This window comes from Asterias amurensis, chromosome 12 (genome assembly GCF_032118995.1).
Source record: "Asterias amurensis chromosome 12, ASM3211899v1".
NCBI lineage: Eukaryota > Metazoa > Echinodermata > Asteroidea > Forcipulatida > Asteriidae > Asterias > Asterias amurensis.
This window is the reverse complement of record NC_092659.1, coordinates 9649754-9666292: the sequence shown is the minus strand read 5'-3', so window position 1 is coordinate 9666292 and position 16539 is coordinate 9649754. Positions and strand designations below refer to the sequence as shown.

At 37.8% G+C, this 16539-nt stretch overlaps 1 protein-coding gene across 15 annotated transcripts in view; it reads right to left on the bottom strand.

Annotated features, from left to right (window-relative positions):
* LOC139944753 (muscleblind-like protein 1) overlaps nt 1-16539 on the bottom strand; it is a 247418-nt gene that overhangs the window by 100174 nt on the left and 130705 nt on the right. For 13 of the 15 annotated variants that reach the window (XM_071941828.1, XM_071941839.1, XM_071941838.1 and 10 more), the window contains one exon: nt 4090-5138. The exons of the other annotated variants lie outside the window; for them this stretch is intronic. In XM_071941828.1, coding sequence (XP_071797929.1) covers nt 4090-4251 — 162 coding nt within the window. In that variant the 5' untranslated portion in view covers nt 4252-5138. The remainder of the gene's footprint in view (nt 1-4089; nt 5139-16539) is intronic. 15 annotated transcript variants of the gene reach the window in all.

The following is a 16539-nucleotide window of genomic DNA, read 5'->3' as shown; positions in this document are numbered from 1 at the left end:
ATATCTTTTATTTGTGTCTGGGCCAAGACTTGGACAGCACGGCCGTGGGGTTTTCTCTAACAGAAACAGGATAGGTCTAACAGGTTTTTTGTACTTTTTTTTTTCTGAAATCAAATTCTCACTCGTTCAGTTTCTCTTTATGAAAGTTCTTTCATCGTTTGCCAGTCCCTCGGTTTAAGAGGGAACACTCTTGGCGATAAGCTGACCCGAGATTCAAAAACCTGTCAAATAGCATTTCACTGGTGCATCAATATTCAAACTCTGTTCTTCTCAATAGAACAGCTTAGGGTTCGTATCTGACGTCTTGGTTACCCTGAAGCGTACAAAGCAGGAATAACAAGATTTGCCGTTGAAATTCCTGCATGTGGGGGCCGTATAAAAACAAGCACAATGAAAAAGGAAAAAAGGCATTGTGTAGTTTGCGGTAAACTTCTTTTTGTCTTTTAGATTTACTTTTAGCAGTGAACCTTGCAAGAATTCACACATTTGTTTGTATACCATGAAAATAATGTTTGTGTGCTGGGATAAATTTGTTTCAAATTCATGAAGAATTTTTTACAAATCTGGGTGAGTATATTCTGATATATTCTGATTCATTACTGTGGCTAAAAACTTACCCAAAACTGTGTCTAAAAAACTAACGAAAACTTTACAAAGAAACCCACATATTCCCTAACTGATTTCTATGATAAACAAGACATATATTTCTTCATTTTCTATGTTCGTTGTTTGACTATTGACAACAAAAATATTTGTCTCCATCTTCTGATCTACGAAGGTAATGGGAGAAAGCCTTCCAATTATTCAAACATGCTGGTTACTCTATGCTGAGAACAATCGTTCAAAACAATTTATAAATTGGAGGGGCCCAAAATCCTTTTCGCTCAGGTAAAAGGCCCAAAGAGGCTTAGAAAACTTCATCATGCACTGGGCAGCTGCCAAAGGCGGTTTGAATAAGAACACTTGCCATTGGTCTCCTGTGCAGTAATAAGAATTAAACATAAATAAATTAAACAGCCAATGAAATAATTTGTTACTGCCGAGTTATCCGCTAAAACGAGCATAAGAAAAAAACAAGGATTTAAAAGCAGGAAAAAGAAGTTTGTGTGAACTTTATTATGAGCTTTTCAGCATTTGGAATGTCCATGAGTTTTGTGCTTGCGTGTGTGGCTCTAAAAATGGCAGATAATGGGAAACTTCCACGCCCTACATGCAGAGAATGTCCCCCAAACAACCTATTTCTGCAACCAAAATGTCACATAAGAATTTAGCTTACTAAAAACAACTAAACTATTCATTTTCCTCAACATTTCTTACCCAAACAAGCTGAAAATTACCAGTTGTGCTTTACAGTGGGTCTGATGAATGTGATATTGACATCAATGTTTGTTGTGTGCATTGTGTCCAATAGCAGAAATTACAGCACTAACGTAAGGTAGCAATAGACCGATCCATTAGGATCCGCCCAAGACACACGTATGAGCAAGAACACGTGAGCCTCTCCAATGCCTTTCTGGACAACTCTACTGCGCGTGCCATGCTAAGCATACGCGCACACATGTCGGACCTTCGTTGCGTTGTGATTGGTCAATATGCAATGGGGTGGAGCTTACTGGGTCGGTCTATTGAAAATTGCCTTGGAACATACATATATATGCGGTCTTTGCAAAACTGAGGTTTCTCTGTGAGCAGTCAATTGTGATAACCATGTAGCACTTTAGGTAGGCCCTTAAGTGCCAATAATGAAGGAAGTATCAGAATGATGAAAAACACAATTATTTCACAGCTTTCTATTAAAAACTTAAAGGTATCAGCCCCTCTCTCATATCCCAACTGCCCGTACAAAGCCCAAACTGGATAAATAAATAGGTCACTCAAAAATCTGAATAAACTGCCTAACTTCACAATTTAAAAAAGAGACCGGGACAAAAAAAGTTGTAAAAAAATGTCTATGAAAGTATGGCTAGCCATGTGCGACGACTTCACATGTTTCGTTTATGTTTGGCTGTATGCAACTTAGCGCGGAGAAATCATAAAGCGTGGAAAATCTGCGCACCTGTGCACAGGTAAATCCCAGAATGGTTGTGTAATCAGTGCTATCATGTACAGCACCAATACATGCTTGACCTTTAACTATTTTACTTTGCAGAGATCAGACATTCAAGTTTTCATTTGAACAAGTTATTATATGTTTTCTGAGCAATATTACACCACTATGTTTTGATTGATAATGACATGAAATTAATATATCTGAAATGAAAGATTCCCATCCATTGCAACTTGTGTAGAAGACACCAAACAAACTTGGTGCATAAAGTAAAAGTAAAAGTGGAACGTTCCGACAATGCACGTTATAATATTAGCAGGTAACTATGTATTTTTTCCCCCTTTTTGCCAGGACACTTTGTGTTTTAAGTACTGTGTATAATCAGTACTTCCCCGAATCCCTGTAAACAAAGACATCCACCTATCACTTTGATTTTACATTAGTTCAAAGAGCTGCTGAAGAATGGGCCATTGATTAACGGAGTAAATTCCAACTTTGTTTTCTAAAGAAACGGGTTAACAGACCAATGTCTTGTAGAGTTGGTCCCCGGTCCCAGGTAACTGTTTGCTTTCAGAGGTTTGAAGTACATGTACAATCTAGTAGCCACGGCACAGTTGCATGGTTTAACATCAACACTTGAGCACATATTCAAAAGGGGGCACTGGCCCAGATGATTGCTATCAACATTTAAACAAAATGTCATAATTTTGACCAAGAACTTGTCCAGGGTTCGGGAACACTGACCTACAAAAAGTGAAGATTTGATGAAAGTACAGAAAACACATCCACAGATGTTGTTTTTATTGACTAAGCAGATGTCTCATTTGGACAGTACCCATGCTGCAACCATCATCATATTATTCATTAATCATCAAAAGTGATTCTCAATTACCAGGAGAAAAAAAACAAAAAAAAACCCAAGTTTGGTTTCATTGATTTGAAGAGAAAGAAGACAAAATGGCCAGTCATTGGATACAGTTTATTACCACAACCCACGAGTTATCATAACAATGTTTACAATTTTTCTAGTCACCATGATTGGACATTTTTTCACCAGAATATTCAACCTATTTCTAGAGATCAGCCATGACGGCTCAGACCAGAAGATGTCACATGTCATACTTCTGTCATTATGTCTGATAAAGTAAAGCCCCTTTCACACAAACACAATTTAGCAAGGGTCCCTTGCTAAATTGTAGCATGGTTGCACAATTTTACAAAATGTACCTCGCGTGAAAGGCGGCAATTTGTCTACCGTCCAAGTTCTTTTGCAAAAGCTAAGCAAACCTTGCTATATTTTACATCTATGCTAAAATTAAGCAAAGGACCCCAGTTAAATTGCTGTTGTGTGAATATTTATCATAAGCCCATGATAAGTATAAAAAATACCTGTGGATCAAATACATCTAGCTAATAGTATGTTAATGTGAATGATCCTGAATGGTTAATTGCTTTTAATGTTAAAGTTTCAGAAAACAAATGTTGTAATAACAAAATTATTAAAACAAAAAAAATCACAAATATTAATATATAAAATTTATGTGAATCACAATCTCTTATTGCGACACAATCCAAATCTTTACAAAAACCGCCCGAGGAAAAAAGCAAACAAACAAACTGAAAACCCGTAGATTGATGGTGGGAATAAGTTGATGAAAGCAGAAAACATTCCAAAGATATTGTTACTTCATCGGCATCAGGAATTCTCAGAGGTAAGAGGTTAAAGGTTATCAAACTGTATCTTGAAAACTCTCTAATCCAAAATGCAAATATCAAGCAGGAAAAAAACAACATTCAGAAAAAAACGTTGTTTCAGTTTCAGGGGCAAGTGTTGTCATGCATTTTGAAAAAGATTACATTCAAGAAATCTGCGATGAACATTGAATGTGAGACATTGTTGATGGTCAACATGGAGCAAAACTTCTTCTTTCATTAACTACTTAAGCAGGTGAGCTGGGGGGCGGGGAGAAACAACAAGTTGTTGGCTTGGCAAAATAACAAACAATGAACTCAAGAAATTGGAAACAAAAATGCGGACCTACCTTGAGGGAATCAAAGCAAGCTGTGACCCGTCCGTTCTCCACCACGACTGACTTGGCCGGGTGCGCGTACTTGCACTCGGTGTCTGATCTCTTGCATGCACCACGCTGGAACTCACGACAGGCCTCAAGCATAAGCCACTGTGTGTCTCTGACTACAGCCATAATGAAGCGGCAACAACCGCCACAGTCCAAGTTGGCTGGATCAGCTCAATAGTGAGGGAGTCTCAAGCACTAGGTTCGCTGGCACGTACTCACAATTCACGTGGTGTTTTCCACAAGGGGGGGGGGGGTGGCAAGGGGGGTTCTAGAAGGGGGATTTATTGTTGTTATTGATGGCTGGCTTGGTTATGGGGTAGTGCTTTTTCTGTACACTGGGGTCACAGGTCAACCCAAGGCTTCCTTCTTCTTGTGGCCGGGATTCCGAGTGAAGTTCAGTGAATGAGTGATTTCTGTCTGGCAACAATGCAGTGCACACCGGTACACAACAGTAGCAAGTAGTACACACTGTGCATGAGTGCTCCCTGTGTCACACCAGGCAAGTCTAAGGCAGCATGTAATTTAACCGGCTGGCAAGCTGACCACGCATAGGGGGTATAAGAAATATTGGAGGGAAAAAACAACACACGGCAAGAACAGTGAGTTTTGCTTGGGGTTGCCAAATACTAAAAAAAAACTTCAAAGTTCAGAGGCCATTGATTGACAAATCTCAGGTGGCGGTGGGAACTTCATGAAGCAGGGTCGTCCACAGCGATGGTAATGGTGACGTCAACAACATAGACAGGCAAAAAATACTGGCGATGCTAATGCTATAAAAACCCAAATTATTTAGTCCATGAGCGCGGGCCGATTGGGTAAAGAAACTGGTAGCGGTTGGTAGCGTTGGTAGGCAGGCAGGCAGGCAGGCAGGCAAACCAGGGTTGTAGTGTGCAGTGTGTGGGTGGAGTGCTTAGAGAGAGCGGTAGGTTGTTGAAGGCAACGGCAGCGGGTGTTCGTTTCTACTGTCCTTGGACTTGGCCAGCCAGGAGCTAGAGTTTTATTTGTTTCCAGTCCTGTGGGGGAACACACAGACAAAAGACGGGCACAGGGGGAGAGGGAAAGAGACACAAGAGAAAGGAGAGAAAAAAAGAAAAGCATGCATGAGCTCAAGTGAGGTGAAACTAAATCAAAAACAGCAAGCAGCATTTTTTTATCAATCCTTTACCAACCTTTGATGTTGCCCTTTTTTACAAGGTCAGAAGCAAAGCTTTTTGTATTGGCTTCAGCTTATAGACAGAGTTTGACACCTCTCTGGTCCAATAAAATCAAGGATAACATTCTCACTGTCAGGTATAAATGCACCGATTGGGGCTTAAAATCTGACTTACATATTTTTATACTTAGAACGACACAATCGTGAATTTAGTTTATCCAGTCAAATGGAATAACAAACCCAAAATACCTTGAATCTAAACATGTACTACTTCTGCTTGTTTTTCCGCATGCCCAAATGTTCCCCATCCAAAACCAATCATGAAAACAAATTTGAGAGACTTTTCCGACAAAGAATTGTTCAAAAGAAAAAGAAAACCCACCCTTGTACAAGATTTTGCTTTTTGTAAACCATGCATGATAAGAAATGAATGCAGGATCTGGAGTGGAGCACATGTAAAATAAACATGTTATCCAGGGAGACGTCCCCCTTACTACATGCATGATGAATTTAAACATGAAGTCTAGGTACTATACATCATCCAATGTTAGCAACAAACTATTTAAATAAGCTATGTATGCGATGATAGCCCTAAACAATACATTTCTGAAATGTGTGTTTCAAATGTTTAATAAACCGAATATGAAATTCTCTTTTTGAAATCTTGTTCTACTAAATTAACTTATATAAAAAAAACAGAGCATCTTTTCATTAGTTATTAAGGGGAAAATACTTCAAATTTATGATGAATAGGTTAGTCTTGATGGATCAATCTTTGACCTAGACCCCACGTGTACCAATCATGACTGCATGATTTTCATTACTTGGAAAAGAGGGCCAGGCTATATTTGTTCCCGCCAGCCTTGGTTTTCTCACAATGATTTGGAAAAAAAATAAACTTAAAGGAACATTACAGAATTGGTTTTGCTAACAAAGCAGTTGCTGGCAGTGTAAGCACCTTATGTAATCCACCATATACATAATGTAACAAACCTGTAGAAGTTTGAGATCGATCGGCCATCTGGGAAAAACCGATCGAACATCGATGGAAGACAAAAGAATGAATAAATTGCTCCCTGAGCGATAAACTCCAAACGCGAAATTAGATTATGTATTTCTCACCAAATATGACATTTCAGTTATAAATACTTCAAGGGATGTTTTCTTCTATCATCATCATTAGACCGTGTCAGTTTTGTGTAAATCTGTGATCTTCACGATTTTGTTTCTTACCAATTCTGTAACATTCCTTTAAACACCATGATAACAACATCAATGTCACATAAGGCTACACGCTCTTCTAACCGGCAACATACTCTTTTCCAGTAACAAAAAAGATAAGATAAATGTCTGTTGCATTTTTGTTGCTAGAACTCAACCAATGAGAAGTGCTCCCATTTCACAGGGAACATTTAATCCTCCTTTGGTGACTAATGAATGGCACAAAACCAAACAAACTTTCACACACAGTGAAACCCAATTTTTAACATTAACTGCTTATAAATGCACTTTCTCCGGTAGCTTTGTTACATCCTTTCCACGCACACATGAAGTCACGGTAGACTGCTACGCTTCTAGCAGATTTAAGACATTTTTTGGTGAAAAAAAAAGAAAGACTAAACCAAAGCTTCTAGGGCCTACTGAACCCAAAACAGGACAATTTAAACATCAGTAAATCTGAACTGGGGAATTACCATGACAAGAGACCAGTTTTCAATAATAATGTTTCTTTTCATCAAATAGACCAACCCACAAACAACTTGCATCTGTACATTTGATAGGACGTTATTGTCTAAATTGGACTTTGGAATACACTTTTAAAATAAATCAACAACTAACCCACGGTTTACCTATTATATTTAAAACAAATTTCATAACAATAATAATAAACCTTAATTACAAAATTGAACAATCCTCTCTGCGACACCAGGAATATAAAAAAAAAAAAAAATATTTCTATGATAAAAAAACAAAAACAAAAAACACCAGCAGTGGCCAAAATAATGAATTAAGCAGGTAATTCAACAAGTATATGATATTGAGTTTGATTATATAAATGTAAATGTGTATCTATTCCAATCACTTAAACTATTATAATATTATGAGCGCTGTGGTTGAATCTCTCTCCACAGTGGTCAAGTCTAGACAAGCTGACCTAACATTCAAATGAACCCGTTGCCATGGTTGCAGCCGGGTAGGGTAAGAAAAGAAGCAACAAAGAAAACCTGAAGGCAGGTCAACCACCTGACCAGGGAAAAAACACCCCAGGGGAAACCTCGGGAATACCCATCAAAACGGATCAAATTCAAGACACTATCTAATTTATCTTCTTTTTCTTTAAAGTCCACAAGTGTTAGAGCGTACCCCAGGGTTGAAATACATGCAAAACCGATTGTTTGCACTGACGAACCAACGGGATAGGGGAACTTGCTTTCAATTGTACAAAAGGAGAGAAAAATGCGGGGAAAATGTAATTAAGGGAGACCTGTGTGTACAGTGTCAAGCAAACTGAATACTTTGCCTAGAGTGCCCAGAGGCGATTGTGGCTGTTTAACATTGGATAGCAGCAATTCCTTGACCTTATGAGGACAATGACTAGACCACTTGGGGGCACAGACTACTACTGCTACTGCCAAAGTATCTAGCCACACAGTGCTAATAACTGCTTATTTACATGAGCAAAGTGGCCCCTTGATATGTTTAGAGAACTACTAGTCTATTCTTAATAACGTTTAGATCTTAGACTGTGGCCAAAGGTTCCTCAGGGGGTAAGCCCACATTGCTAGAAGACTTAGTGTCATCCAAACATCAGCCCCTTCCAAGCCTTATCATAACCCTGATCCTATCTTCAATGTCATTAAAGACACTGGACACTATTGGTAATTGTCAGAGACCAGTCTTCTCACTTACTGATCTCAACATATGCACAAAAAAAAAACCTGTGACAATTTGGGCTCTATTGGCCATCGAAGTTGCGAGATAATAATGAAAGAAAAAACACCCTTGTCACACAGAGTTGTGTGCTTTCAGATGCTTGATTTTGAGACCTTTAAATTCTAAATCTGGGGTATCGAAATCAAATTCGTGGAAAATTACTTATTTCTCAAAAACTACATTACTTCAGAGGGAGCCGTTTCTCACAATGTTTTATACTATCAACCTCTCCCCATTACTTGTTACCAAGAAATGTTTTATGCTAATAATTATTTTGAGTAATTACCAATAGTGTCCACTGCCTTTAATCTCAAACCACCAAATGTATTCACAAAGATAAAAGAATCCTCACAACTTGTTGTGGCTAAGCTAGCAAGCCTTACAGTTTCCCAACAATATTCAACAAGTAATGTTTCATTTACCCCTAGGAGTGTTAGAGAACAGGATGGTTCCATATACTTAAGCAGAGATGACATTAAAAGGTCCTCATCTGGGCCCAATTTCATAGAGCTGCTAAGCACAACAATTTGCTTAGCATTAAATGTTTGCCTTGATAAAAACAGTATTACCAACAAAAATTCCATGTGATTTTCAGGATAAGCAAACAACAGCTGAATACCCGAGTAACAAGCAATATGCAACAAATGGAAATTTGGTTGGTAATCCTGTTTTTATCAAGGAAGAAATTTCATGCTAAGCAAATATTTGTGCTTAGCAGCTCTATACAATTGGGCCCTGTACAAAATATTATGTTGAGCTCTAATTTAGTTTGTCAATAGAAACATTCCACACAAAAACACCATCAACAAGTCTCGAACTAGACTGGCTTGAAAGCAAATGTTCAACAATCGTCTTCTCTAGACTTTTCAATAAGAAAAAAAGGCCAATCAAAACGGGAACAAACAACAAAAAATGATGATGTTGAAAATGATGTTGAAATGAGAACGAAAGTTTTTGGGGGTGGTTGGGTAGCAGGGTGAGGACGTCGTATGGTGTTAAAAACCGGCAGGTAGAATCGTTACCTCTGTGCTTCATGACCGCTATAGGCCAACATGTAGAGTTTTAAAGGCAGTGGACACTATTGGTAATTACTCAAAATAATTGTTAGCATAAAACCTCACTTGGTAATGAGTAATGGGTAGATGCCGATGGTTTTTGTTTATGATGTATGTTGATGGTTTTTGTTTATGCATATGTTGAGATACACCAAGTGAGAAGACTGGTCTTTGACAATTACCAATAGTGTCCAATATCTTTAAGGTTTCTCAGATTGAACCACTGATCCCCATAATCAAAGCTGTCTTTATTGGACCAAAGTGATCTGAAATTAAGCCCAGATGTTACACACGCACTTGCCCCATGAACATTCTACTGTAACTCCCACATTACCAACTCACTGACCTTCCCAGCTAGGGTTAGGCTGCCCGGGGCAAACGGGTATCCGAACCCTGTGATTGGTTCAAAGCACATCATGTGACTTGAGATGGAACTTCAATCGTAAAAACATCTGTGTGTTCTGATGGTCAGGCCAGTCGGGCCATCATCAGCTTTGTAATCCAGACCTATATTAGGCTTCAAACTATTAGGGATGGGGCCATGGGGGTTAAGGTCCAACCACAACTCCTGTCACTTCTCTTTCTTAAAGGCACTGGACACCTTTGGTAATTGTCAAAGACCAGTCTTCTCACTTGGTGTGTATGCACAAAATAACAAACCTGTAAAAAATTGCGCTCAATTGGTCGTCGAAGTTGCAAGATAATAATGAAAGAAGAAAAAACCCTTGTCACACAAAGTTGTGTGCTATCAGATGCTTGATTTTGAGACCTCAAAAATCTACATGTAATTCTGAGGTCTTGAAATAAAATCTGTGAAAAATTACTTCTTTCCCGAAAACTACATTACTTCAGAGGGAGCCGTTTCTCACAATGTTTTATACTATCAACCTCTCCCCATTACTTATTACCAAGGAAGGTTTTATGCTGATAAATATTTTGAGTAATTACCAATAGTGTCCACTGCCTTTAAAGTTCTGTCCTGTGAATAGGGCTTATGAGCTCATGTGTAACAAACTGAAGACATTATTATAACAAATCAACAAAAGTCACTCTATTAACTTTATGCTGGAGTTTTAATCAATCTTAGTTAACGACCTAGCTCACAGTCATGTAATGCATAGGTTTCTCTTGATTTCTGTTTTAGACATGAGTGGTTAAAGAAACACGTTGCCTTGGATCGGACGAGTTGGTCAAAACAAAAGCGTTTGTAACCGTTTTTTATAAAATGCATATGGTTGGAAAGATGTTTTAAAGTAGAATACAATGATCCACACAAGTTTGCCTCCAAATTGCGTGGTTTTCCTTCTACTGTGCGAACTAACATGGTCGGCCATTTATGGGAGTCAAAATTTTGACCCCCATAAATGGCCGACGTATTAGTCGACAAGGTAAAAGGAAAACCACGCAATTTCGAGGCATGTTTGTGTGGATCATTGTATTCTACTTTTACAACATCTTTCTACCCATATGCATTTTATAAAAAAACGGTTACAATTCTTTTCAAAGACCAACTCGACCGATCCAAGGCAACGTGTTCCTTTAATAATAGCAGGTTTCCACACCTGTCCATTGACATAACAAAGACAACAAAAGTGCTTCATTTTAATGAGCCATGTAATCCTTGCTATGGCAGCTGTTTTGAACAGGTTGTGTAAAAAGTGTGATATTCTGTCTTTAATGTTGAACAAAGCTTTATTGTCAGCCATTTCACAAAAGGTTCATTCCAATACCTCTACAGACAGTTAATGGTGGAGCAATCAGTGCTGATACACAATTACTAAGCACAGTCAAGTTTCAATTAACTTTATTGGTCAAACTTTTTGACAATACAAGTCAAAACACCATACCCCCTGCTAAGTTTCGCTTAAATGTTTTTCAAAATGTTTGTACAGTGTGCAGGCATGTGGGTAAACTATCCCTGAAAGAAGACGAACAGAAAAAACCGGGCAAGAAAAAAAAGAGGAAAAGATGATATTCCTATACTTTTGAACACAGAAAGCGAGGAAAATCAAAACCCCAAACGAAGGAAATCAGCTGAAAAGAGGGATTCTCTCATGCCTGTTTGTTTGATCTAAGATTTTTTGTTACATACAACATTAGTGGAATGGATCGTTTTAATCTACACGCCTTGAGAAAACTGCCCTCTCATATTTAAAATGCTAAGACCATGATCAGTTGGTTTTGTGTGTATCAATACCAAAAGTATAATCTACTCTCAATTTCTAAAAAATTCCCATCAAGGCCATGAACCATAATACTATCATCACACCACTTTGTAGTTTTAAAGGTTTTGGGTACTTTTTGTACAACACAAAACACAAACGTCTAGTCCAGAGATTTACATTACACTTACACAGTTTGAAGATAATGAGGTTAGAGAGCTTCCCTTCAAATGTTACTTGTTGCGGTGCTGTACTTTTTGAGAAATGAGTAAAACGGTGAGACAAATGTTGTTTGAGCACTTACAACAGATTTACCCGACTATCCTGAAAATATTGCTCTGTGATTTTCACATTTTTATCAAAAACTTAATTGACATCATATGGTACTTGAAACTTGAGGTAAATTATATTACATACATGTTCATACATCTTCAAAGTGACTACGGTTTCATGGCATTGCCAAAATCTTTATACAAAATGTATAAAAACCCTTGAAGACACAGGGTGGTATTTCTTGGTGCCATAGTGACCAAGTACCAAGGCAAGTAAGTTTATTTTCTACGGCATATGCCTTTTACAAAAGTACAATTGCTTATTGGTTTATACACTATTATTTTTAAATAACCCATTTTATCTAAAGCCCCTTTCACACAAGAGCAATTCAGCAACTGGGTCCCTTGCTAAATTGTAGCATGGTTGTAAGATTTTACAAAATGCGCCTCGTTTGAAAGGACAATAATTTTTGGAGTGACCAGGATCCCTTGTCAAAGCTTGTCCAGCATTGCTACATTTTGTCAGTGGTCCGGACCTACGACAAATTCTTACACTAGCGGAAGTTTTGACCCAGGACGTGGGCTACATCATCGTGTGAAAGGAACCCTTGTTTATTGAACAGCGTCCTAGGTGAAAATGCCCATTCAGCGCATGCTATTGTGGGTGCTATCTTGTCCAACTTTGCAGTGTGTAAGCTCACAAAATCAGTCACACATAGTGATAACAAATAAACAATCCACGCTCATAAATTTTGTAGCAAGGGACACTGGCTACATTTTTGCAGTCTGAAAAGGGCTTTACAGATCTGCTAATCTTATACAACTTTTTTGTTCTTTCACAACAAAGAGCTAAACTAAACATCCAGACAATACATCATGAAGAAGGTGACAATAATTGAAGAAAGCCTTTCCACCAGACAAATAAAACCCACACATCACACCCTGCGAAGAAAGGGCGTGACAATTACCTATAAATCTCATCATAAGAGTCAGCCGGCTCGTAAATATCTCTTTCCCTAGTGCTTGGTCACGGTGTCCTTATTCAACATTCATTTCAAAAGATTTTGTTTTATGGGAGGTTAGTTCAAATTTACAAGAAGGGGGGGGGGGGGGGGATTCAGGGAAGTAGTAAACTAAATGTGAAAATTGAGACGTAAGAGGTTGAGGGGTTGTTAGAAACGTTCGTGATTTGTAGCTCCTTTTTGCAATGAGAAGGAAATGACAAAGAAACAACCCTAATGACTGCCTTGATGTCTTAGCTTTGTGCACTATTGGCCCCAAGAACCTTTCTTATTCTTTTCCTTTTATTTGGCCATTAAACAATAACAAAAACAAGCAGACAGTTTGCTTAAAGACACTGGACTCTATTGGTAATTGTCAAAGACTAGTCTTCACAGTTGGTGTGTCTCAACATACATATGCATAAAATAACAAACCTGTGAAAATTTGAGCTCAATTGGTCGTCGAAGTTGCGAGAGAATAATGGAAGACAAAAACACCCTTGTCGCACAAAGTGTGTGCTTTCAGATGCCTTGAATTTGAGACTTCATCTGAGGTCTCAAATTCAATTTGAATATTTTAGCGAAAAATTCCCTTGTCTCAAAACCTATACTACTTCAGAGGGAGCCGTTTCTCGCAAAATTTTATACTATCAGCAGCTCTCCATTTTACGTTACTGAGTATTTTTTATACTGATAATTATTTTGAGTAACTATCAATAGTGTTCAGTGCCTTCAAAATGATATATGGGTGAAAAACTATTTAAAAAAATATTTTCTTGGCAGAAGCCACCAAGGTATAAATTAAAGTTAACAAACACAATGCATCAACTGATGTGGCCTCCACGTACACCTAGAGGTTTACAAGAATTTATGTCTGATCAAAACTGCCAAAAAACCCACAAAAAAAAAAAAAAAAAAAACTGAGGAAACTAAAGTCAGGAAAGAGACACTTATTTGCTGAAAGGCAACATCGGTGTTGTTGACTGATGATAACTCAGAATAGGCTTTAGGCTGAGCTTTTCTGAGAAAATCGTAGCGTAAAAAACCCTTGACATCACAGGGTATCAAGTTAAAATTTACTTTTCGTTATTTTGTATTTTTTGTTTTCTATCATGAAAAAAATGTGCAAAACCGCAGGGGAAAAAACATCTCACCTGGAAATTGACGTTTTTAGAGTAAAGGCTAATCATGACGTGTCTTTGTTTGTCTCAGGTTGACTTCATTATTGTTATTTTTCTATCATGAAAAACGTGAAAAAACGCAGGGAAAAACATCTCATCTGAAAATTGTTTTTTTTTGTTGTTTTTTTAGACCAAAGGCTGATCATGACATGTCTTTGTTTGCCTCAGGTTGATTTAATTAGGAACTTTGATGTTAAATGAAGCCAGATAAGTAACACTTCATTCATTCCAAGCAACTGTAATGACAGGGATCATAGACGTTCATCAAACTCTCACCATCTTTGTCAGGTTCCCTGCTTATACATGTGTTAATCCAATAACAAATTTGGAATCTTTGTCCACTAAAATGGGATAGACTAATTTTTCCTTATATTACATACTGGCTGAATAGCGAGAATGGACTCATAGTAATGAGTGTAAACTGTACTGTGGGATTGATCATCAAGAAACTTGACTCGAGTTATAATATATAAAAAATAAAAAAATAAAAACACTCTTAGCCCCAAACAACTTATTATTCCGCCAGACTTTCTTTCATCGTTTGGAAAAACGTTGACATGTATCATCAGCAGGTGAGTCATTTCATACATAAAAAACTGTAAAAACTGACTTAAAAGTGTTTTTTTTTTATACATAAATCGTCACCCACGTCATCTCTAATCATTAAATAAATGGGACAGACTAATTTGTCCTTATATTACATATTGGCTGAACAGTGAGAATGGACTCATAGTAATGAGTGTAAACTGTATTTGTGGGATTGATCATCAAGAAAATTGACTTGAGTTGTAATATATAAAAATAAAAAATAAAATAAAAAATAAAACACTTTTAGCACCAAACAACTAATTATTCCGCCCGACTTTCTTTCATCTTTTGAATTTTTTTTGAAATGTATCATCAGCAAGTGAATCATTTCATACATAAGAAACTGTGCAAACTGACTTAAAAGTGTTTTTTTTTTTAACATAGTCACCCACGCAGTGAACTGAAAATAACCATTCATACTAGTAAAACCCATGAAATTGTAGGCCTTTATGACTGTTGTTTTAAAGAATGATATGTGATTTAGTTCACAAGGTTTCAGTTTGTGGCACCAGTGATGAAATGCCCCCAAAAAGCGTTAATTATTTTTTATTCTTCCCGTATCTTAAGAGCCAAATGATGCAACAAATCCACAAATATTTTACCAAAGTTACGTGCACCATCATCGAGCTTAAACTCAGGCTATGTTATGTTGTCCTCCATATTACTTACGATTCATCATTTCTGTCAATGTCTATTGAAGCTGTCATCACAATAAAGACGCCAAATCAGAAAAAAAATCAACAAATCAGACTACATGTAGATCAATAGAACAATAACCCAATTGAGTTTCCCTTTACGGCAAAATAAGACAGTCAAAGGGCAATCCAGCGATGAATTCCAAAACACACACAGACAAAAATGTGGATATTGGAATTAATACCTTCACAAAAACTGTCCAAACTTATTTATCAATTGATTTGGATTTGTCATTTTCAGCAGCACTCTATAATGGCAGATGACAATCAACAAGAACGACCAAGACTTCTGCCATATGATCCAACAGTCAGCTGAACAGCATTATCACAGTTAAAGGCAGTGAACACTATTGGTAATTGTCAAAGATCACAGTGGACACTATTGGTAATTGTCAAAGACCACAGTGGACACTATTGGTAATTGTCAAAGACCCTCGTCTTCTCACTTGGTGTATCTCAACACATGCATAAAATAACAAACCTGTGGAAATTTTAGCTCAATTGGTCGTCGTAGTTCTGAGATAACTATGAAAGAAAAAAACACCCTTGTCACACGAAGTTGTGTGCTTTCAGATGCTTGATTTCGAGACCTCAAAATCTAAATCTGAGGTCTCAAAATCAAGTTCTTCAGAGGGAGCCATTTCTCACCATGTTTTATACTATCAACCTCTCCTCATTACTCGTTACCAAGTAAGGTTTTATGCTAATAATTATTTTGAGTAATTACCAATAGTGTCCACTGCCTTTAAGGTGCTAGGTGCAGACATGAGGCACAGTGAGGGGCCCAACTTCATGGCTCTGCTAACCAAAGAATCCGCACTTGAGGAAGCAATGAATTCTTTGCTTGCGCCAAGCATATCTCACAGGTAAGCAGGGATTTTTGGCATGTGCATGTGCGTACTACGCGCTACTAAACTTGGCGCTCTGCACTTACACAGCTAGCGCAGAAACGCAGCGCTTGCACGTCAGCAGAGAATGGTGATCGTATGTGCTGAATTCGGCGGTAAGCAGAGCCATGAAATTTGGCTATTTCCTACACTAATAAGAAACCAAAACTATTTGACAAAACGTCAAGTTATGCAGCTGTTTGATCTTAACAATTCATACCTACATTCAGATAAATGTACCTTTCTCACTAATTTACCTGTCAGGGATTGTCCCCTGAATGAGTGGGAATCTCTAATCAGTAAATAAGTTCATCTGGTTTCTCTGTCAAAGCATGGAGGTAGAAATTTCTACCTCCACGGTCAAAGTATGTGAGGGTAGAGAACCCAGACTCTGACTGTTCACTTCATTATGATGATAGGGTAGAGACGCCAGACTCTTGACTATTCACACCATAACGGTCAAAAGAATGTGCAGTCATTGCCAAA